General features: G+C 32.5%; 3 protein-coding genes and 2 long non-coding RNA genes across 5 annotated transcripts; 3 read left to right on the top strand and 2 right to left on the bottom strand.

Annotated features, from left to right (window-relative positions):
- Positions 1 to 1,317: 1,317 nt before the first annotated feature.
- On the bottom strand, positions 1,318 to 7,217 carry LOC142242681 (uncharacterized). Its single transcript, XM_075314246.1, has 5 exons — positions 6,769 to 7,217; positions 3,407 to 3,541; positions 3,225 to 3,324; positions 1,800 to 2,025; positions 1,318 to 1,720 (listed from the first exon to the last, which is right to left on the bottom strand). Exons 1-5 carry the CDS (start codon positions 7,059 to 7,061, stop codon positions 1,461 to 1,463), a joined length of 1,014 nt encoding a protein of 337 aa, XP_075170361.1. The 5' UTR covers positions 7,062 to 7,217; the 3' UTR covers positions 1,318 to 1,460.
- A 5,542-nt stretch (positions 7,218 to 12,759) lies between these two features.
- On the top strand, positions 12,760 to 16,449 carry LOC142221958 (uncharacterized). The gene is made up of 4 exons (XM_075291852.1): positions 12,760 to 13,215; positions 13,590 to 13,727; positions 13,794 to 14,128; positions 15,700 to 16,449. The coding sequence occupies exons 1-4, from the start codon at positions 12,926 to 12,928 to the stop codon at positions 15,957 to 15,959; spliced, it is 1,023 nt and encodes a 340-aa protein (XP_075147967.1). The 5' UTR covers positions 12,760 to 12,925; the 3' UTR covers positions 15,960 to 16,449.
- Positions 16,450 to 16,640: 191 nt separating this feature from the next.
- Positions 16,641 to 20,373, bottom strand: Idh3b (isocitrate dehydrogenase [NAD] subunit beta, mitochondrial). The gene is made up of 8 exons (XM_075291851.1): positions 20,340 to 20,373; positions 20,185 to 20,267; positions 19,919 to 19,972; positions 19,761 to 19,859; positions 19,584 to 19,700; positions 17,375 to 17,830; positions 17,178 to 17,303; positions 16,641 to 17,116 (listed from the first exon to the last, which is right to left on the bottom strand). The coding sequence occupies exons 2-8, from the start codon at positions 20,224 to 20,226 to the stop codon at positions 16,886 to 16,888; spliced, it is 1,125 nt and encodes a 374-aa protein (XP_075147966.1). The 5' UTR covers positions 20,227 to 20,267; positions 20,340 to 20,373; the 3' UTR covers positions 16,641 to 16,885.
- A 1,209-nt stretch (positions 20,374 to 21,582) lies between these two features.
- Positions 21,583 to 21,964, top strand: LOC142242671 (uncharacterized). Its single transcript, XR_012724163.1, has 2 exons — positions 21,583 to 21,690; positions 21,758 to 21,964. It is a non-coding gene; the product is annotated as an uncharacterized LOC142242671 (long non-coding RNA).
- A 227-nt stretch (positions 21,965 to 22,191) lies between these two features.
- Positions 22,192 to 22,535, top strand: LOC142242675 (uncharacterized). The gene is made up of 2 exons (XR_012724164.1): positions 22,192 to 22,258; positions 22,326 to 22,535. It is a non-coding gene; the product is annotated as an uncharacterized LOC142242675 (long non-coding RNA).
- The last annotated feature ends 980 nt before the right edge of the window (positions 22,536 to 23,515 follow it).

Genomic DNA, 23,515 nt, shown 5'->3' with positions numbered 1-23,515 from the left:
TATATGAAATAAAAATATCAAACTCGCATTATCAAATATTTGATATATTTTTTTTTTTTCAAATTTAATAACAACAGGCGTTGCTAATGGTGATAGTTATGGGGTGACATTTTTGAAAACAAAAAGGCAGTTGTGTCTGAAAGTTAAGCATTTTATGAAGACACTTCAACATGATATTTAAAAGGGTTTCTTGAAACTGTCACAACATATAAAGATTGTTTGGTTATGTTCACCACTTGTTTTGATGTACGACCAAACATACGTGCTTGTAACCAAGTATATCACGTTAATATTCTCGTAACAAACACATTATTTTTAAACACAAACATATACAAATATTTTTTTATCCGTGTTACAGAACTGGTTCATGATTTAATGCGATATATATAATTAGATATGGAGCTATATATAGTATATATAATTAGATATGATGTCATATATGAAGATATACAATTAGATCTTACCAGATATGACTGATATAAATAGATATAACAACATATATAATGAGATCTTGAATCGGATCTAATCATTTATAACACTATACATAACATATCTCCGTAGATCTATTTATATCTACAACCATATCTGAGCAGATATAATTATATATACTTTGATATTATTAGACATGATTAGATCTCTCAATTTTTACACGAGATATACAGTACGAGTATGTCAAAAAAGTGCTTTGACAATAGGATAAAAATTAAGTTTTGTTCCATAATTAAATATAATGAAATTTTAAAAAATATTTTATTATGTATTTTGCAAAGTATACACAGGTACACATCATTGCTGAAAAAAAATAAACAATTTTTACTTCAATTAATTCTGGAATTTGAAATATTTGGCAATGTCAAAAGACTTTCTTGACATACTGTATGTTAATATGTTAGAACATATTATGTTTGGGACATAAAATGTTTGTAAATATAATATGCCTAGATGCAAACATATATTAATTTGGAAATAGCCTATAAACATATATGTGTTTAGAAAGAGAGACTTAGAGAGTATGCTGTAAGTAAAATAATGGAAGTAACCAATTGGTGACTTAAAAATATATCCACGCAAAGAAAATTTTATTAAAATTGTTTACTACCAGTGTATGCCCTAAGGTGAAACATAATATGCTTGAAAAATACAAACAATATTTTGTTTGGACCCATCCTGAAAATATATATGCTTGAAGCAAAATGTGTTTGGGGTATACGAGTATGTTACAGAAGCGATTTTTTTTTTTTTGAGGGTGCATAGACAACATCTTCATTTTAAAGAGGGCGCATCAATGGCTACTTAAAGGAAGGTAAAAACACTGGATCCAAATAATTTTTTTTTTAGTGTATAGAAAAAACATTTTTACCATAATAGAAAATTACACTTTAAAATTTACACAATTCAGTATTTGAACAATTTCGCTACCACAATTCTTATCCTGAAACGTTCATCTTCTAAAATTTATATCATTTCTTTGGTTGGGCCAATTCTATTGTTCTAGGTTTTGGTTTTGCTTTAAGTGCTGCCGGAGAAATTGCAAAAGGATTTTCACGTATATGAGCATTTTCATATTCCTTTGGTTCGGCCAACTCTTTCGTTCGTTTCGATGCCTTTGCTTTAAGAGCATTGGGTGAAATTCCAAAAGGATTTTCACGTAGATCAGTTGGTCTTACCTCATTTAATCTTCTCGCATTCGGTTGCGAGAGGTCAAGTGTGCGTTTAGAAGCTATCCAAAAAAAAAAAAAAAAAAAACAAATATCATATTCAGATTAATTGTTGGCAAACGATGGCAAATATGCACAAACCTTTATATTTTAAAACAGTCTGCGGTATTCTTACGGGCAATTCCTGATACAACATTGACGTATCACGTATCACTGGTTTAGCTAAATTCATGAGACGATCTGAAGCTTTATAGCTTTTCATTTCATACGACAATGTCCAATCAGGTTTTTCCAACACTTCGCGTTTAAGTGGCTTCGACAGATATTTGTAACGTCTCATATTCTTAAGAGGCATTCGTTTATTAGGCTAAAATACAAAAGTATAGAAACTAATGAAATAGGGATTAAGAAATTATTGTTTAACAAGTATGTACGGCCGAAAGTAACATTGTCTTCTAAATTATAACTTGGTCCATATGGAGTCTGTAGTAGTTAAAAAAAGGCAGATTAAATACCTATATAAGCTTTTTCAGTTCTTTATCGGCTTATATATAGGATTCTATAAATAATTATGAAACGATATGAGACAATTTTCGATTGGTATTTAGGGGGCTAAACGGGATCGGATAAAATTTATCCCTCCATGAGGCTTCAGAAGTCTAACCCTGGGGGATCGGCTATGGATGCTATATATGTATAATAATGTACAGCTACGGACCAAGCTTTTAACATTTGTTAAAGAGCATATCCTGACAACACCTACCAAATTTCAACCGGGCCGAATGAAATTTACTCCTTCAAGAGACTTCGGAGGTCAAATCTGAGGATCGGTTTAAATAGCGGCTATATAATTATGGATAGATATATATAAATCAACTTTGGCATGGTTGTGACAACAACAATGCATATACCGGTTGGGATGAAATTTAGTCCTCCAAGAGACTCCGGAGATCAAATCTGAGGGTCGTTTCATATGTGTGCTACACCTAAAAATGGTCCGTTATGGCCCATTTAAATGCATCATGTAAAATTTCGTAGGGTCTACAAAATCAATCAGCTGTATTAAAACTCCACTTAGTCTTAGACTCTAGCTCTGAGTGCTTCAAATCTTCTCTAGTGGTGTCACTGCAATGTGGAACGCTGTTCGGGCTCGACTATAAAAAGGAGATAGCTTGTCATTGAGCTTAACATAGAATCGGGCAGCACTCAGTGATAAGAGAGAAGTTCAGCACTGTGATATCACAATGGACTGAATAGTCTAAATGAGTCTGAAATATTGGAATGTCACTATACCTAACCTAACCTACATAAGAATACTAAACTTTTTATTATTAGACAATTTCGAGTGTGGTTTCAATCTAATATAGAGACAGACCAACCATTTTAAAACGAGGATTGAAATTTCAGAAATGCTGGATTAATATTTCAGTCTTGTAAAATATTTCTATATAAAAAGTTCCTAATATTGTGTGACATGCTTTTTTCTCTAACGGCATATTCGTGGAATATAAATATACGTATAAGTTGGGAGGAATAACCAGAGATTGATTATATAATTAAACTTACTATTCTCGGTTGTGTTTTAGCAATTTTGGGTCTTGCCAATTTTCTTAACCTTTTCAAATGCTTTGCCCACTCAGCACGATCCCATTTCTTGATGACTTGACTAAACAAAGTAAATTAGAAATTTGGATATACTATGAAATTACTTTTTTATATAATTATATAATAAGCCCTTAAATACTTACATCTCATCTGGGGGTTGAACATTAGCCAATCGGCTATATAAGGATAATAAACTTTTTCTTATTAGACGATTTAAATTCATAATGCGTTCTGGTGGAAACAATTTTTTTATTTCTTCTTTAAAAACCAATAATTTCCTAAAGATCATAAAATTAAACACAGAAAATTAATTAGTATAAATCTAACAAAAGTTTTCTAGAAAATTGAAGTAGACTTTTTGTAATATAAATATTATTTAGACTAGCCTTTTGAGTTTTCTCAAAATCGATTAAGCTCAATTTTAAAGGTCAAAAGTACAACGGATTAAAATAAAGCGAAGAATCTCATTTTTAAGTCATTCTTAGATGAAAGGCTATAAAAATGAGGTCACTTGTCATTGAGCTTAACATAGAGTTGGGCAGCACTCAGTGATAAGAGAGAATTTCACTACTGTGGAATCACAATGGACTGAATAGTCTAAGTGAGCCTGAAATATCGGAATGCCACTATACTTAACCTAACCTAAGGTTTATCTACCCAGGGCTTCAATACTAAATTCGACACAGGCCTTTGTGGACCTAATGTATAGATTTCCAATTTCAGGCAAATTGGATAAAAAATTCCAATATCTACAAACCCAATAAATCAAATCGAGAGATCGGTATATATGGGGCCTATACCAAACCCTGGACCCATATTCAATAGACCTATTTTCGGATTTAAGATACCTATAGATATACATTTTCAGGGAAATCGGATACAAATTGGGGTTTCTGGATTCTTGAGAAGTCAAATCAGTGCATCGGTCTATATACGACACCGCCTTTTCCTCAAGATTTCCAATTTCAACCAAGGCGGATAAAAACTATGATTTCTAGGAGCCTAAAATCCCAAATTGGGATATAGACCATCACTCGAACAGTTTTGTAGGTCAGATGCTATTGCAAATGGGCCATATCGGACCACTTTCACGTATAGCCCCCATATAAATCGACCCCCAGATTTGGCTTGCGGAGCCTCTTAGAGAAGCATCCAATCCGGTTGAAATTTGGTACATTGTGTTAGTATATGGTATCTAACCATCATGCAAAAATTAGTCCATATCGGTCCATAATTATATATAGCCCCCATATAAACCGATCACCAGATTTGACCTTCGGAGCCTCCGATCCGGTTGAAATTTGGTACGTAGTGTTAGTATATAGTCTCTAACATCTATGCGAAAATTGGTCCATATTGGTCATAATTATATTTAGCCCCCATGTAAACTGATCCCCAGATTTTAGTTGAGGGGGGATGGGGGGCAAAATTCATCCGATTCGGTTGGTACATTGTGTTGGTATATGGCCACTAACAACCATGTCAAACTTGGTCAATATCGGTCTATAGTTATATAGCCCTCAGATAAACCAATCCTCAATCACACAAAAATTGGCCGAAATCGGTTCATAATTGTATATAGCCCCCATATAAAGCTATCGCCATATTTCAATTCTGCCTCTCTAGGTTATTTTAGGTTAGGTTACGTGGCAGCCCGATGTATCAGGCTCACTTAGACTATTCAGTCCATTGTGATACCGCTGTGGCGAACTTCTCTCTTATCACTGATTGCTGCCCGATTCCATGTTAAGCTCAATGACAAGGGATCTCCTTTTTATAGCCGAGTCCGAACGGCGTTCCACATTGCAGTGAAACCACTTAGAGAAGCTTTGAAACCCTCAGAAATGTCACCAGGATTAATGAGGGGGGATAATCCACCACTGAAAAACTTTTTGGTTTTCGGTCGAAGCAGGAATCGTATGGAATCGTGTGTATGCAAGGCGGGCATGCATATCGGTTCGTAATTATTTGTAGATTTCCCTATATACACCGGTCAAAAACTGAATTATATTCATATTTAATCTGCTTTATTATACCCTACACCATAGGATGGAGGGTATATTAACTTTGTCATTCCGTTTGTAACACATCGAAATATTGCTCTAAGACCCCATAAGTGTATACATATTCTGGGTCGTGGTGAAATTCTGAGTCGATGTAAGCTGTCCGTCCGTCCGTCTGTTGAAATCACGCTAACTTCCGAACGAAACAAGCTATCGACTTGAAACTTGGCACAAGTAGTTGTTATTGATGTAGGTCGAATGGTATTGCAAATGGGCCATATCGGACCACTTTTACGTATAGCCCCCATATAAACCGACGCTCAGATTTGGCTTGCGGAGCCTCTTTGAGGAACAAAATTCATCCGATCCGGTTGAAATTTGGTACATGGTGTTAGTATAAGGTCTTTAACAAACAGGCAAAAATTGGTCCATATCGGTCTATAATTGTATATAGCCCTCATATAAACCGATCCCCAGATTTGGCTTGCGGAACCTCTAAGAAAAGCAAATTTCATCCGATCCGGCGGAAATTTGGTACATGGTGTTAGTATATGCTCTCTAACAACCATGCAAAAATTGGTTCACATCGTTACATAATTATATAGCCCATATCGGTCCATAAATATATGTAGCCCCCATATAAACCGATCCCCAGATTTGACCTCCGGAGCCCCTTGGAAGAGCAAAATTCACCAGATCCGGTTGAAATTTGGTACGTGATGTTAGTATGTTATATGGTCTCAACAACCATGCAAAAATTGGTCCATACCGGTCTTATTTATATATAACCCCAATTTAAACCGATCCCCAGATTTGACCTCCGGAGCCATTGGGGGAGCAAAATTCATCCGACCCGGTTGAAATTTGGTACATTGCGCTAGTATATGGCCGCTAACAACCATGCCAAAATTGGTCCATATCGGTCTATAGTTATATATAGCCGATCCCCAAAAATAATCTACCAAAATTTTATTTCTATAGAAAATTTTGTCAACATTTTATTACTATAGAAAATTTTGTCAAAATTTTATTTCTATAGAAAATTTTGTCAAAATTTTATTTCTATACAAAATTTTGTCAAATTTTATTTCTATAGAAAATTTTGTCAAAATGTTATTTCTATAAAAAGATTTTGTCAAAATTTTATTACTATACAAAATTGTGTCAAGATTTTATTTCTATAGAAATTTTGTCAAAATTTTATTTCTATAAAAAATTTTGTCAAATTTTATTGCTATAGAATATTTTGTCAAAATGTTATTTCTATAGAAAATTTTGTCAAAATTTTATTTCTATAGAAAATTTTGTCAAAATTTTATTTCTATAGAAAATTTTGTCAAAATTTTATTTCTATAGAAAATTTTGTCAAAATTTTATTTCTATAGAATATTTTGTTAAAATGTTATTTCAAATCTTTTATAAAAAGTCGATAAAAAAATTAGGAATAGAAAAAATTCAGCTTAATGTTTAAATGAAGAAACTATATGAAAGATATTTCCAACCTTGCTTTTGGATACGACAACTGTTCCGTTCTTGTATTTTCCCTTTGATCCAAATGTATTAGTTCGATGGGTTTCGTAAATTTGCATGGACAAACTGGCATAAAGCGTGGTGTTCTCTTGATGCTTTTAGTTTTGGCCAAATCCATAATGCGCTGATTTTTTATAAAACTATTTTTGTGCAGGCGATTTAAGTGCTGCAATTCCCCGTACAAGTCGGGCAAGAAACATTTTAGCTCTTCAGGAAATTTCTCGAAAACTTCACAACATTCGTCACTGCATTCTTTAAGCCACATTTTTAAGTAATTTTAATTATATTTTTTTGTATATTTATATTTTTTTCTAATGGTTTTCTAAACTTTTTAATTACAATTTTTTAACAGAAAATTTTATTAGCACTATTCTCTTAATTAAGTTATATTTTTGACTTTTCACATTACAATTTCAAAAGTTACAAATAAAAAACGACATAGATAATTTTGTATACTGAAAATGTCGAAAATTCAAAGCAAAAGCAAAGTACTTTTGTAGTATTTTGACTGAAAGGAATTTAAGGCTATGGTCACACTAGTCAAATATTTGACAAAAATGAGTGTCAAACATTTTTCCAGAATCATTTTCCGAATATCTGGATACATGTTTGCACCTCAAAGGGAGCAATCCATTTATGTATCACTCTATAAATCGTTATACACACACAAAATAATTTATTTTTTTTTTTTATTATAAATAGTGTTCACAAAATTTTTCCAAACACGGAATTCATAAATGGTATGAAACAAGTTCATACGAGTACCATCAGAAAAAAATTAACAAACATTTTTATAGTCCATTTAACTTTATTTTAGTTCATGAAAATTAATTGATTTTGGTTGAAGTTTGCCAAATGTGAGAAAATTTTTCTTATTTTAATTATGTCTTGCTTACTTTAATTACGTGAACTATACACTAGAAAAAAAGTTTAATACTAATGAAGTACACAATTTTACTAGATATGAAAAAAGTTCATATTTTCCTAAAAAGGATGCAGTTTGCTGAAACTGAGTTCGTAATTTTCTCAAATGAATAATTTTTATTTAATTTGTGTCTGTCTACAACTTCATATAGCACTAAAGATATTTTAACAATTTTTAAATGACAATTTTACTTCCAAAATATGAAATTAAGCAATAGAAAAAAAAACAATATTATTTTTAATAAATTTTCTTCAATTTGACAAAAATTATTAACTTATTTGTATCATGTTGCAATTATTAAAATTTTGTATATATATTAACAAAGACAACAAGTGTGTTTATTAATAAAGCAATTCACGTACAAACAAATGCCCGTTTAAAAATCCAAATTATATAAGATACTTCAAAGTAAAAATTACTTCTTAATTCCAAAAAACCTTTAAACCAAAGGTGCCAAATCTTCAAAAACAAAGTCTTAGCCTATGTGTGAAACGTTTTTATTTTAAATCTAAAACTTCAATATTTTAATTTAATATTTTCAATTCAATATTTCAATCCCCAATTTGTGATCCGGAAGTAGTGCAAACTTGGACCATCTCCAATGAATTTTACATGGGCTTGTCATAGGACGGAAGTACTCCATTTTTGGATCCTTTGCATTGCTTTAGAAGTAGTGCCTTGGAAGTTCAATTGGATGAAGAAATTTGAAAAAAAAATGTTTGTGATATGAACCTAATATGACACCACGGCATGACATTCTAACTACTTCCTGAGATGTTCTTTATAATTATTTTTTTATTTTATATATCGTTTTTATTTTGTATTTTTATACCCTTCACCACTAGTGTGGTACAGGGTATAATAAGTTTGTGCATTTGTATGTAACGCCAAGAAGGAGTAATCATAGACCAACCTTTTAGTATACGGATCGGCTTAGAATTAAATTCTGAGTCGATTTAGCGATGTCCGTCTGTCTGTCCGTCTGTCTGTCTGTCTGTCTGTCTGTCTGTCTGTCTGTTGATGTATTTTTGTGTGCAAAGTACAGCCCGCAGTTTTAGTCCGATTGTCCTAAAATTTGGTATAGGGTCCTGTTTCGGCTCAAAGACGATCCCTATTGATTTTGGAAAAAATCGGTTCAGATTTAGATATAGCTGCCATATATATTTCAGATTTAGATATAGCTCCCATATATAGCTTTCGCCCGATTTACACTCATTTGCCCACAGAGGCCAATTTTTTGCTCCGATTTAGTTGAAATTTTGCATAGGGAGTAGAATTAGCATTGTAACTATGCGTGCCAAATTTGGTTGAAATCGGTTCAGATTTGGATATATCTCCCATATAAAGCTTTCCCCCGATTTACACTCATATGACCACAGAGGTCAATTTTTAACTCCGATATAGTTGAAATTTTGCACAGGGAGTAGAATTAGCATTGTAGCTATGCGTGCCAAATTTGGTTGAAATCGGTTCAGATTTAGATATAGCTCCCATATATATGTTTTTCTGATTTCGACAAAAATGGTCAAAATACCAACATTTTCCTTGTAAAATCGCCATTGCTTAGCCGAAAAGTTGCAAAAATGACTCTAATTTTCATAAACTTCTAATACATATATATCGAGCGATAAATCATAAATAAACTTTTTCGAAGTTTCCTTAAAATTGCTTCAGATTTAAACGTTTCCCATATTTTTTTACTAACATTGTGTTCCACCCTAGTGCATTAGCCGACTTAAATTTTGAGTCTATAGATTTTGTAGAAGTCTATCAAATTCTTCCAGATCGTGTGATATTTAAATGTATGTATTTGGGACAAACCTTTATATATAGCCCCCAACACATTTGACGGATGTGATATGGTATCGAAAATTTAGATCTACAAAGTGGTGCAGGGTATAATATAGTCGGCCCCGCCCGACTTTAGACTTTCCTTACTGGTTCGGCATATATTTTTGTATAAATATATATTTTTCCCATTAAGAATCAACAACAAATTAAAAATTATCGTAATTTTCAAAACCCTCCCAAGAGAACTTCCATGGATGTGAAAAAGTCAAACGGCACAGGTTCAAATCCCAGCGCGGATGATTTTTTTTATAATTTATTTTTAATTTTTAATTTTTTTTTTACTTTTTCTATCCTTTTTTGCGAAATTTAATTGTCCAAAACTTATATTTTCACTTATAACGACCTAATTCCATACGTTCTACGACTTGTCCAAAAGGACTGCTGGGTAGTTATACCCAATTATAATATATCACCGCTTATTTCAATTTTCACCAATAGTAGAAGATAAAAGATCTGTTAAAAAAATACTAAAAACGGCGGGATTGTATATCGCGGAATCAGTTTAAGTTAGCATTATCGCGTTATAATTCATGGTTATTTTTCTTTAATAACTCATTTTAAAGAAAATAGAATTTTTCAAATGTTGCTTTAGATCATTCCCCACTAAGTTATAATAATATTTACCAAAAAAATGTTATAATATTATTCTTTTGCTCTTTTATTTTTGATTTTAGCGTCTAAACTCGATCTTAATACCTACCTTTAAAGATGGTAGAAAGTTCGCATTATCGGGCGATAATAATAATTGTTTTAAGGTTACCTTTCCTTAATAATTTATTTTAAAGAAAATAAACTTTTTGAATTGGTACATTGGATTATTCCCTTTTCTACTTAAAATAAAATGCACCAATATTATATACATATATTCTCAATTTTATTAACCTTTTGTTTTAATTTGTTTATTTATTTCTTATTATGGCTCGAGGTCCTTTTTTAACTCTTTCACTACCGAAATAATTTTTCTTCTGTTGTTGCTCATACACTGAATAAAATATTTACGTAATATTAAAGATTACTCAACCTAAACTTTAGGATGCGCAATTTACAAAATATTAAGGACAAATTTCTTTAAAATAATGAAATTTTAATTAAAATAAAGTTTATAATCTAGGCTTCAAAATTTTTTTTTATTAAATTTAGGACACAAATTTTGTAAATTTGCGTCCCCCCGTTAAAGTCGCATGTCGTTGAACTAAGGAAAATTTTCCTTAAAATAAAGAAATACATTTTTGATTTAAAGAAATCGTCCTTAAATTAACTGAAATATTGAATATTTAGATTTAAGATAAACAAGTAACATAACATATATACGGCTGTAAGTTCGGCCAGGCCAAATCTTATGTACCCTTCACCATGGATTGCGTAGAAACTTCTAATAAAGACTGTCATCAACAATCGAATTACTTGGGTTGTGGTAATACTTTCCGATAGCAAGGGTTAGTCCATACGTGGTATATATTAGACCAAAAAAAAGCAGATTAAATACGTATATATAGGGAAGTCTTCAAATATATAGGGAAGACTTCAAATAATTACAATCCGATATGAACTTTTGCGCGGTAAGTAGAGAGCCAGAATTGAAATATGGGGGACGCTTTATACGGGGGCTATATATACTAATGAACCGATATATAACTACAGAACGATTTGGACCACGTTTGGCATGGTTATTAGCGACCATATACTAGCACAATATACCAAATTTCAACCGTATCGGATGAATTTTCCTCCTCCAAAAAGGTCCGGAGGTCAAATCTGGGGATCGGTTTATATGGGGGCTATATATAATCATGGATCGATATGGACTAATTATTTCATAGTTATTAGAGACTATACACTTACACCACGTACCAAATTTCAACCGGATCGGATGAAATTTGCTCCTAAAAGAGGCTGCGGAGATCAAATCTGGGGATCGGTTTATATGGGGGCTATACGTAAATGTGGTCCGATATGGCCCATTTGCAATACCATCCGATCTACATTGATAGCTTGTTTCGTTCGGAAGTTAGCGTGATTTCCACAGACGGACGAACAGCCGGACAGACTGACGGACATAGCTAGATCAACTCAGAATTTCACCACGACCCAGAATATATATACTTTATGGGGTCTTAGACCAATATTCGATGTGTTACAAACGGAATGACAAAGTTAATATACCCCCATCATATGGTGGAGGGTATAAAAAGCTTCAAATATAGGCTAAGACTTATTTTGAGGATTTAGCGTCTTTGGTTTAAAGTTTTTTTTTTGTAATTAGGAAAAGATTTTTTACTTTGAAGTATCCGTTATAATTTGGGTTTTTAAACTAGCATTTGCTTGTACATGAGTACCTTTATTAATAAACCGCGAAAAGATAATGAAAATTTGATAAAGGAGATCTGAATCTTAATTTTAATTTTATTTGTCCTAGGTTTAAAGGTCGCAAAAAAATTTCTTTAGTTTAAAGAAGCTGCATCTTTGGTTCGGAATCAATACCAAAATCCTTAAGGGAAGGTCTAAATCTTTGGATACAAGTACCTACCCACCAAGTACCTACCTCAATTACTTCAAGAGCTATATGAGTTTGTTCTTAAAACTTGATTCTTGAATTGTGACTAAATAGCCTTACGAAAATAGCGCTATTTGGCCTATAATCATAAGCGTAGTAAGCCCCCCTTAGAATTTGAAAACCTATGTATAATTTTCCATTATAAAAATATTGTCGCTGTAGTATATATATTGAGGGGCTATAGCCGCCCTGGTTAAAGTTATCTAGATACCGCAATGCCTAGAATATATTTCAAAGTGTGAGGAAAAATATAAAACAGAACCCGAAATACCAGTTTTTGTATGAATTCCCATTTACTAGAGACATACAGTAGAAAAATGGCCTCAAAATGTCGTAATTTTCGTTTATTGCTAAAAAGTTTATAAAAATGCATTTTAGTGCTCACCCAATATTTACAGCTTATTTTGATTAAAGCCTCTGCTTTAAAATAACATCTAGAAATAAATCGAAACTAAGTTGGAAAATAGAGTTTGGTGTTGTTTTCGAAAGCCCCTCTAAGTAGACTTCGATAGTCAGATGGTTAATTGTTAATTGTCAATTAACTTTCTTTACGTACTGATTAAAACTTCCTCTTTTTTCTTCTTTTTGTTTATTTGTTAAAATTTTTTTAATAGTTAAAAATAAGTCTTTCCAAATGATCAACGAAACGAATCACCATCTTTTAATTGTTATTAACAGATTTTTTCTTTAGGGGTACAAATTAGTAACAAATGAAATGACTTTCTGGGAAAACAAAGCAAAATATTGCTATGTTTATATTGATAAGCGTTTGGAAATTTAATCAAAATCAATTATAAATATGCGGGATTTTCAACAAAAATATTCTACCGAGTTCTATTCTTTACCTTCTGAATATACATGTATGTTCAGCGAAATCGTACAGAGCTATGAAAGACTACATCAGCGTTATCAGAAATCAATTACGAAGCGTGAAGAAATTTGGAAATTGGCCCAACCGAAATATAAAAATACAAAATATCGACAGAAAAAGAAAGGCCCCGATAGGATTACGTCTAAAATTGAAATAATCGATATGACGGACAAAACAGGAAGGACAAGAACCGAACAATTGGCTTTTCCGAAATTAAGGTATACCTACATATGTAAAGGGTAAATTAAACAGATTTATAATTTGGGCGAGTACATGGTAACGAGAAATCCCGATTCAAATAAAAAACATTAACTGTGGGATGACCCAGATAAAAAAAGACTGGATAACTAGTCAAGGAGAAATTCGGCACCTGGTCCAGCTGGAAAACAGGGACTAATTAGGTAATTCCTTAGAGACACAGAGTTCCTAGAATAAAGGAAAAATACGATGGAAAGAAGAAGCCGAATACTTACTTGGGTGTATGTCAGCCGACATGAGACCGGGCAACCTGAATCCTCTTTTCAATCTGCCCTTACCTAAGCTTTCTTAAAATCTTTATAAGAAAATATTGTTTTCATATTTCTTCTTTCAGACAACTTAATAGTCTTAAAAATCATCCGTCATATAAATCTTTTCACGACATCCGAAAAAGTGAGGTTAATCGATTAATACGAAAAAATTTATTTTCCTTATATTCACGTCTACAGAATGTGGTTCCGGAAAAACTAACGTAAGCCTGTATATATTTCTTTCGATTTCAAAAAAAAAAAAAACGTTTTACTTTTTCCTTAAACAGGAAAAAACCAACAACGTTGAGTTCAGAAAGTAAAGCAAAATTATTGAAAAGGATTAAATCATTAGCAGAACCGAAAAAAATTATTTCTATAGAAGAAGAATCATCTTCGAAATTGCCAAAACCGAGCGAGGGTCCAAAAATGAACCGTATTCGAAAATTAAGTAAGCCTCGAATTTACAAACAAGATCAACCTTTCGAATGGGTTTTGACAGACGCGTTGAAGAAGTTTAAACCCTCGAAAAGATTACTGAAAATAGCACAACCAAAAATACATGAAACTCAAATCGATGACGGGGCATTGGTCCATATTCCACAGAATGTTTTAAAATATAAAGGTAAACAAATACTCACTTATACCATAGACCAAGGAAGGTATAGACAACGAAAGTGAATTCACAGCGCTGTAGTTTGTCTGCACACCGTAGATGGCTCTTTTTCGTCTGCAATTGAGTGTTTTTTTTTTCAATTCAGCTTTAATTTGTTTTCTTTCCTTTGTTTTCTTGATGAAACACCAAATATTGTAAAAGCATATAAAATTCTATACATCCACACCTTTTTTGTAATGCAAATTGACTGATTTGTACGGTAATTCTCGTTTTCCAAAAAGAAATTGAGTCACTTGAGTGCGCAATTGAGTGGAATGACTGCGCACTGCAAATAAACAAAACCATGGTGAATTATCAAGGTATGTCTCTATTTTAATTGGTCTATGCTTATACTAATCGATAAGCTATGCTAATATCATAGACCAATTAAAATAGAGACATACCTTGATAATTCACCATGGTTTTGTTTATTTGCAGTGCGCAGTCATTCCACTCAATTGCGCACTCAGGTGACTCAATTTCTTTTTGGAAAACGAGAATTACCGTACAAATCAGTCAAAAAAGGTGTGGATGTATAGAATTTTATATGCTTTTACAATATTTGGTGTTTCATCAAGAAAACAAATTAAAGCTGAATTGAAAAAAACACTCAATTGCAGACGAAAAAGAGCCATCTACGGTGTGCAGACAAACTACAGCGCTGTGAATTCACTTTCGTTGTCTATACCTTCCTTGGTCTATGCTAATATCGTTCTTCAAAAATATAATGATACACTCATAGAAAAAATCTGCTAAAAAGGCAGTGTCTGCTGTTTTATCCTTAAATTCTCGTAAATGCGACCATAGACCAATTGAGGTGAATTCACTGCGCTGTAGTTTGTCTGCACACCGTAGATGGCTCTTTTTCGTCTGCAATTGAGTGTTTTTTTCAATTCAGCTTTAATTTGTTTTCTTTCCTTTGTTTTCTTGATGAAACACCAAATATTGTAAAATCATATAAAATTGGCTACTGCAGTGGCTACTTTCCATTTCTCAGCAGATTTTTTGCTTTTTTCGCAGATATTTTTGCTGTGTCTACTAACAAATTTCTGCCTTCCCCTTCTAAATCTTCTGATTTTAATTAGAACTTGTTGTAAAAAAAATTCTTTTGAGTGTAACATATTCGATACTAGTACCCCTATTTGTGTTACCAAATAATAAAAGAACAATTATTTGATTTTAAGATTCAATAAACACTAATGCCCGTATTCATAATAATTTATTGAAAGTTTATGGAAGGAATTTGTATGGTAATAGTAGGTTTAAAGTTTACGTTAACTTTTATGAATATGGGGGTAAGTTTTTAACTTTTTATATGTTTAATTAAATTGTTAATTGGGATAGAAGAAAATGTTTAGCGTAAATAAATTCAAACATTTTCTTATCTGCTATTTTATATTTTTATTGAAATTTTTGAAGAATTAGTTTGTATTTTTATTATGTTTATCGGTTATTGTGCAATACAGCATTTTTTTCTAAAATTTTAAAAAATTCTCGAGTTAAATAACCACATTAAACATACATTATTTTAACATTTTCAGCAACTCCACGTATTAAGGCATTGTCCGAACCAACCAAAAACAAAATAAAAGTTGAAAAACAGCTACCGGAAAATCCATTCCAAACAAATATTAGAGCTTTGAAAGCAATAGCCTCAAAACGTACAAAGGAATTGGCAACTCCAAAAGATTACTCGGATATGAATAATCGCGACAATCCTTTTTCTGTATCAAGAAGAGCTTTGCAAGCTAAGGCAACCCCACGTTTAATACAATTGTCAACGCCTAAAAACCATAAGTGAAAAAATCTATAGAAAATTATTTGCATTATTATAAACTCAATAGAGGAATGGGTACTGGGTGTTAATGGTTACTATAATTTTTTTCAATTTTTTGCGAAGCCTAGGTTTGAAATTTGTCCCATCTGGACCTTAGCTTCCATAGAAAAGTGATTTATTTTATAAAAACCATAAATGTCAATTATCTATGTATATAAATGAAAAAAAAATTAATTATCTGCCTGATTTATAAAAAAAAAATAATTAAAAATACAAATAGTTTTTTTTTTTAATTTCAATTGTATTATATCTTTGATAACATTGTTTCATTTTTTAAACAGGTTATATCTTTTCTGAGTTCTTATAAATATCGTAATGTTTTCATACAATTTGAGACGTTGTTTGGTAACATCTGTGACATTTTCAAAGGAAAGATGCACCGTTTTCCAAATGCCATTATTATTAAATCTATATGTTGTTTCGAATGAATAAAACTCAATAAAATAAAAAAAAAGTTAACACTAAAATGGAGGACAACGCAATAGGGCAATGGCAGGAAATTTACACTACAACAGATTAAAATAATCAATATCATCATCAATCTGTATTGGTGAAGATATAAATACATATAGAAGGATCAAGATGGGGGAGGGACAAGAACACAATTGACTATAACTTCCTAAAAGAAAATAAAGAAAACTAGAATTTAAATAAAATAAAAATATTCGCCAAATTAATACTCAAAGGATTTACAGATTAAAAATAAAAGTATGCATCAGCTGAATAGCAAACAATAAAAAAATATTTAAGGGTGTGGCCAAAAGGTGGTGGAGGGTCGGTGAAAGACGACACCAATGCATTTATGCTTCCTGCCTAACGTTTTATAACTTAATATTTGGTTCATAAAGGAAAGCAAAAATAAAGGCCTCAATACACTTGCGACTGTGCATTTACTGAATGTTGGCAATTACGGCACGAGTAAAATCTTGAGTTGTAGATTGGCCACCCAAATCCTTGGTTCTGACTTTACCATCCATAAGCACACGATGCAGAGCATTGTTGATTCTATCGCTAAAGCTGGGCAAGTTTATGTGACGCAACAATTTAGTGCCACACAAGAACATAGCAGTGGGATTGGCAACATTCTTGCCGACAGCCTCGGCGAAAGTGTGACGTGCACCCTAAAATCGAAAAAGAAATTAGGAAAACACTTTTGATCATCTAATACGAATTAAGACTTACAGGCTCAAATACTACAGTATCAGCAGAGTATGAAGCACCAGCAACAACACCAGCACCTCCCACCAAACCCGAGGCCAAATTATCAACAATGTTACCATATAAATTAGGTGTAACCATTACATCAAACTAAAGTAAAATAAAAATTGCACCATTAAAATATATCAAAGTAAATTGTCATAAACTCGCAAATAACGCACCTGATGAGGATGAGATACCATTTGCATGGTAGTATTATCGACAATCATTTTTTCAAATTGTATACGTGGATATAATTTGGCCATTTGTTCGCATGATTTTAAGAACAAACCATCGCCCAATTTCATAATGTTGGCTTTGTGAACAGCTGTAACCTTCTTGCGATTATTTTTGGTAGCATAATCGAATGCAAACTTGGCAATGCGCATAGATTTTTTGGCAGTGATAATCTTTAGGCACTCCACAATACCGGGAACAGATTCATGTTCCAATGCAGAATATTCACCTTCGGTTTGTTCACGAATAATGACAGTATCGATATCCTGATGACGTGTTTTAACACCAGGCAAACTGCGCACATGTACTACATTGGCGTATAAATCGAGGTCATTACGCAGTTTCATATTAAGAGTTTGGAGTTCACCACAAACGCTGTAGTCAGGTGTGGCTAAAATACCCTAAGAAAATTAATAAAAGTATATTAAGGTTCTAGTTATTTAAAATGATGGTATATAAATGATCCTACGTCTCCTCTTCCTTGATTCATTAAATAGATTTATATTGGTAAGAAATTACTAAAATTCTGAGGGCCCTAAACATTGGATATAAACGTGAAAATCGACTAAACTATATTTTCAAAAAATCGACCTATTCATTTGGTAATTTTTAAATTCGACTTTTGTCTATTAGAAATAATTCACTTTTGTGCGATTTTCCTCTTCGACTTCCCCGACTTTTGATGGTGACTAAATGTATGGAGGATATCTATTAATTGAAAAAATCATAAATTGATTATATTATAACGACAGATTTGCAGTACACATGCTTGCGAAAGATTGTCTAGGTTTAACAATAATATTTCTAGGGTGATAGATCTATTTTAACTATACAAAGAAAAAATATTTTTTGTCTTCAATCAAGAAAATAATTTATCCAATTAATTTGTAATTTAAATTTTGTCAATCACAGAAATGATAGTATCTATAACCTAACGTCAATTACAAAATTAATTGATCTAATTAATAAATACATGATACAATTAATTCTTGTGATATTCGAAAATACTGTTAAAAAAAGGTCGAAAAGAAATTTCTTCAATCACAGATGTGATAGGATCTATCACTAAGGTCAACTAATAAATTAATTGATCTTATTAATAAATGATTGATACAATTAGTTCTTGTCATATTTTTCAAAAAAGGTCGAAAAGTCCAATTTTAAAGAAAAATGTCAGCTTAAAAACTGGTAAATTTTAATGTACCTATCCTAACCTCGCAGTTGGTAATCTGTACAACAAGATCGATTAATGATGGTCCTAAATGTTCATTTATTTGCAATTTTTAAATCTTATCTATTTATAACGTTGTATCCGGAACTGAACCCAAATTAATTTCACTTTCTTATCTATACGAAATTATTTATGGCACATATTGTATTATTATATCTTTCAGCATTGGTTGGAATTAAAATAGATTTACCATTGTAGCCCCTGCTCTGGTTTACGAATTCGTAAAACACAAGAATTTTCTCAATTTTTATTGCCCAAATCATAATGGTATATATTAGACAAAAAATTTCAAAATATTCGTATGGGTAAGGAATATAGTTGGACATTTTTGTTATAGAGGGAAAAATGGTGAGTTAATGACAATCCAACATTTTGAGAATTCGTAAACCAGAACATGGGGGATAAATGAACGCTGTGTCGTTTGAAGTAAAATTTGTCAACTGTTTTATTTTTCTCACATATCTCCTGCATAAACTATTTCCCTGATTTAATTTTTTACGGAAGCAATAATAAATTTTGGGATATACGAAGCTTTTCTCAGCTCCTAATATTTAATTTACCCGGATACACCAAAACATGTATGGATATGGACATTTCCATAAAAAAATGGGGACCCAAAGATCTCTATATTTCACATTTAAAATATGGAATAGCTTTTGGTATCATTATTGAAGACTGTAGCATAACACAGACAGACAAACGAAAAAACCAAAATTAGCCGCAAAAGGATATTTCGATGTGTTGTATATGAGTAGACCACTTCAATATATTTTAATGGTATTCGAAATTTTAAAAATAACGATTTTCAGTTTCGCGTGAATGTATAGTTACTCAAAAATTAACTTGATTTCCAATTCACAAAATTCTCACAAAAAAATATTACTTAAAAAGAATGTTGGAAATTTTTTCAAATATAATCATACCTTGATGCAAACTTTATTCTTTTGGATTGATGCCACAACATCTTCCAACTTAGCACTTAATACTGGATTGACTTCAGAGAGGAAATAAGATTCGAAATCAACAGGAACATCAGCAGCCTAAAATGTAATATTTATGAAATATTATAGTCGTTTAGAATAAACCAACAAATAACTAACCTTAAAAACTTCTTGCAAAGCATAAACCAATTCGGGACCAACACCATCACCAGGGATCAATGTACATGTGGTGCGATTGCCACCATGAGTACCGGGATCCTAAGTGGAATTGAAAAATAAGTACACTTATAATAGAAAAAACGTAATTATATATTTACACTGTTGACAGCAGCTGTGGTTTGAATGGAGCGTGCAGCGGTGGTCTGAAGACCCTGTAAATAGATGATCAAAATTATTCACTTATAGCTGAACATTTGAGAGAGATTCATTGTTTTTTCTAAAGGATTATAACCTCAAACTTGAATTCCATGCAATCTTCATCTCATTGAGAAGTCACTCTTCTTTGACTTTGAGGGCATCAAGTGTTTATGTAAGCATTTTATCATTAGTGCCGCTTACAAAGTTGAAACATTTTCCGACTTACCTGTACAAGAGTACGTCCAAGGTTTCTAGCTAACATAGCCATGTCAATTATTGATTTTCAAAGTATAGAAATGCCGTAAACCTCTGTAAATTTTCAAATATTTGTTATAAATCCCCAATTTCAAACTTAAAAAGTTTTGCCAATTTGTTCTTTACCTTCCCTTTCCTTCAGCAGCTGTGAACTGACATTTGATTAATATTTTCTACAGTTGGGTACATGAATACCGAGTTCAGATTATTGTGAATTAACACTTATGAAAATAATAGTACGTAGTAATTAACATTTTGTCCGAAATATAACCTTTTCATTTTTTTGTAAGAAATAGTTCGAAATGTTCCGAACTCTGTTCTGAAAATAATGTCCCACACAGCGGAAAATTGAGGGCATTTTCAGCACTATCGGTAAACATGTGTACTGTAATCAGTAAAAAAGGCATAAAATTACACATATTTGTTGCAAATTTTATTATAACTTGATGGGGAATAGCCCAAAGCAAATTTTCAGAAAGTTTGTATTCCTTAAAATGGATTATTAAAGAAAATTAATCGTGAAAACATGACAATTTTAGCAGCTAAACTCTAGCCACCGTGGTGCAATGGTTAGCATGCCCGCCTTGCATACAAAAGGTCGTGGGTTCGGTTCCTGCTTCGACCGAACACCAAAAAGTTGTTCAGCGGTGGATCATCCCACCTCAGTAATGCTGGTGACATTTCTGAGGGTTTCAAAGCTTCTCTAAGTGGTTTCACTGCAATGTGGAACGCCGTTCGGACTCGGCTATAAAAAGGACGTCCCTTGTCATTGAGCTTAACATGGATTCGGGCAGCACTCAGTGATAAGACAGAAGTTCACCAATGTGGTATCACAATGGACTGAATAGTCTAAGTGAGCCTGATACATCGGGCTGCCACCTAACCTAACCTAGTGACTAAACTCGAACTTAATACCCACCTTTAGCCGCTAAAGGTGAGTACTATTTTCGAGTTGAAAATCACTTTATTTTCGCGATTATTTTTCCTGAAATAATCAAAATTAAAATTGAAAACAAACACATTCTCATAACGTCTTTCCGAAATCTAGAGGAACAGGAAACTGCGCATCAATTGAGTTAATTTATCTGCTTTAAGACCGGTATGCGCCTCTAGCGAAATTTTCGGTAGCAAAAATTTATTTAAGTCTACAACAAAAAAACAGGGCTGTGTACACAAATTTTAAACCAGCTAATCGTTTTTAAAAATTGTTCATATCCCTGCCAGCATTTCAAAGTTCCATTTCATCCTCATCGCTACCACAGACTCGTAAATGTCACCACAACCATCGCGAACTGTGATGGGGGAAGCATATCAAAAAGTACAACATGTACATGAAAGTATTTTGCCATCACTACTGTTAGAAGAGCCATTTTATTTTTTGTGAAACGCCAAGCGCAACCAGCTTCTTATATTTTATTTAAATAAAAACGAAAATAAAGTTCAGAAAAAATAGATATTACGCTTAAAATTATGCAAGGTATATGGTGAACAATTTTCGACTTTCCAAATAGAATAAAGTGATCGTTTTTCAAATATTTTTCCAGGCACGCTGTCTCCATCGAAAATAAACAAACTGGCTGATAGACGCTGCAATATGTAACTTGCTACTTAAAACTCAACATTCTTTTATTAATGCAAAAAATTGTGTTAAATGTGATCAGATAAACCGAAAAATGTTATATTTATAAAAAAATATAAATGTTTAATCAAATCAATAAACATCTACACAATCGTGTTTTACTTGACCACAATGATTCTTCTACAATTACCTTAAAATGCACTTTTTCTGATAGTTTGCAGGGGTTCTTATTGGCGTCCTTCGAAATTGATCTAAATAGGCACCTAATAATTGCACTGATGAGAAACTTTTTCGTAGTAACTTGGCGTGGTACAACTTCCCAATAGTGACGGCGCTTTTCCGACGAGTTTTTGATGTCGTATATGATTGTTTTCGACGTAGTGGGGATTCTCATAAGCGCCCCCAAATTCAAAAAAACGAAAATAAAGTTCTGAAAACATAGATATTACGCTTAAAATTGTGAAAGGTATATGGTGAACAATTTTCGACTTTCCAAATAGAATAAAGTGATCGTTTTTCAAATATTTTTCCAGGCACGCTGTCTCCATCGAAAATTAACAAACTGGCTGATAGACGCTGCAATATGTAACTTTCTACTTAAAACTCAACATCTTTCTTTTATTAATGCAAAAAATTATGTTAAATGTGATGAGATAAACCGAAAAATGTTATATTTATAAGAAATTATAAATGTTTAATCAAATCAATAAACATCTACACAATCGTGTTTTACTTGACTACAATGATTCTTCTACAATTACCTTAAAATGCACTTTTTCGGATAGTTTGCAGGGGTTCTTATTGGCGTCCTTCGAAATTGATCTAAATAGGCACCTAATAATTGCACTGATGAGAAACTTTTTCGTAGTAACTTGGCGTGGTACAACTTCTCAATAGTGACGGCGCTTTTCCGACGAGTTTTTGATGTCGTATATGATTGTTTTCGACGTAGTGGGGATTCTCAGAAGCGCCCCAAATTCAAAAAATGTTGGCAGGGTTGTGCTTGGTGTTTCACAAAATATAAAATGGCTCTTGTAACAATAGTGATGGCAAACTGCTTTCATGCGAATAGTGATGGCAAAATACTATCACAGTTGGCGATTGTTACAGTGTCACATACGAGTCTGTGGTAGCGATGAGGATGAAATGGATCTTTGAAATGCCTCAAATAAATTGTTTATTATTTACAGACCTTTTAAAACTTTTACGCACACAATGATTGTAATAAATTAAATGTTTGCTGCCAAAATATGCTTTTAACAACCCTGTTATTTTCATTAGAGGTGCGTACCAGCTTACGAAATTGAACGCTACCGAAAATTTCGTTAGCATAAATATCAATGCATTTCTTATGGGAATTAAATTTTTCGCTAGAGGTGCATACCGGTCTTTATATTGAACTGTTTTAATAAAGTAACCAACTCGAAAACCGAACATAGTACTTACCTTAAGGCCGGTACTCTGTTCGGTTTTCGCGTTGAAACTCCATACAAAATTAAAAAATGCGAAAAACTAGCGAAATTTTTCCATTTGTGGTACTTTGTTTTTTTCGAGTTGAAAAACTGACGTTTATAGCATGGCGCCATTTGCAATGTGAATTAAGAAATAATTTATTTAGTAAAACTATTTTTGTGGGTTTATAACACAAACACGGATTATATTTTTGTTCCGAAACTATGCAAAGGATCATAGGAGCAGCAGATCAATCGCCCAATGAAAATAA

Source organism: Haematobia irritans, chromosome 1 (genome assembly GCF_050003625.1).
Source record: "Haematobia irritans isolate KBUSLIRL chromosome 1, ASM5000362v1, whole genome shotgun sequence".
Lineage (NCBI taxonomy): Eukaryota > Metazoa > Arthropoda > Insecta > Diptera > Muscidae > Haematobia > Haematobia irritans.
The sequence above is the reverse complement of the archived record's forward strand: the minus strand, read 5'-3'. Positions and strand labels throughout refer to the sequence as shown.

What these genes read in the sequence shown, in the direction of transcription:
- LOC142242681 (XM_075314246.1), bottom strand. Translation starts at nt 7,061, where the DNA reads ATGTGGCTTAAAGAATGCAGTGACGAATGTTGTGAAGTTTTCGAGAAA. An exon ending in GTTCAACCCCCAGATGAGAT is followed by an intron (nt 3,325 to 3,406) that starts GTAAGTATTTAA and finishes TACTTTGTTTAG; the next exon opens with TCAAGTCATCAAGAAATGGG. An exon ending in CTAAAACACAACCGAGAATA is followed by an intron (nt 2,026 to 3,224) that starts GTAAGTTTAATT and finishes TTTGTATTTTAG; the next exon opens with CCTAATAAACGAATGCCTCT.
- LOC142221958 (XM_075291852.1), top strand. Translation starts at nt 12,926, where the DNA reads ATGCGGGATTTTCAACAAAAATATTCTACCGAGTTCTATTCTTTACCT. An exon ending in GTGGTTCCGGAAAAACTAAC is followed by an intron (nt 13,728 to 13,793) that starts GTAAGCCTGTAT and finishes TTCCTTAAACAG; the next exon opens with GAAAAAACCAACAACGTTGA. An exon ending in GAATGTTTTAAAATATAAAG is followed by an intron (nt 14,129 to 15,699) that starts GTAAACAAATAC and finishes TAACATTTTCAG; the next exon opens with CAACTCCACGTATTAAGGCA.
- Idh3b (XM_075291851.1), bottom strand. Translation starts at nt 20,226, where the DNA reads ATGGCTATGTTAGCTAGAAACCTTGGACGTACTCTTGTACAG. An exon ending in TGGTATCTCATCCTCATCAG is followed by an intron (nt 17,304 to 17,374) that starts GTGCGTTATTTG and finishes ATTTTACTTTAG; the next exon opens with TTTGATGTAATGGTTACACC. An exon ending in ATACTGTAGTATTTGAGCCT is followed by an intron (nt 17,117 to 17,177) that starts GTAAGTCTTAAT and finishes TTTCGATTTTAG; the next exon opens with GGTGCACGTCACACTTTCGC.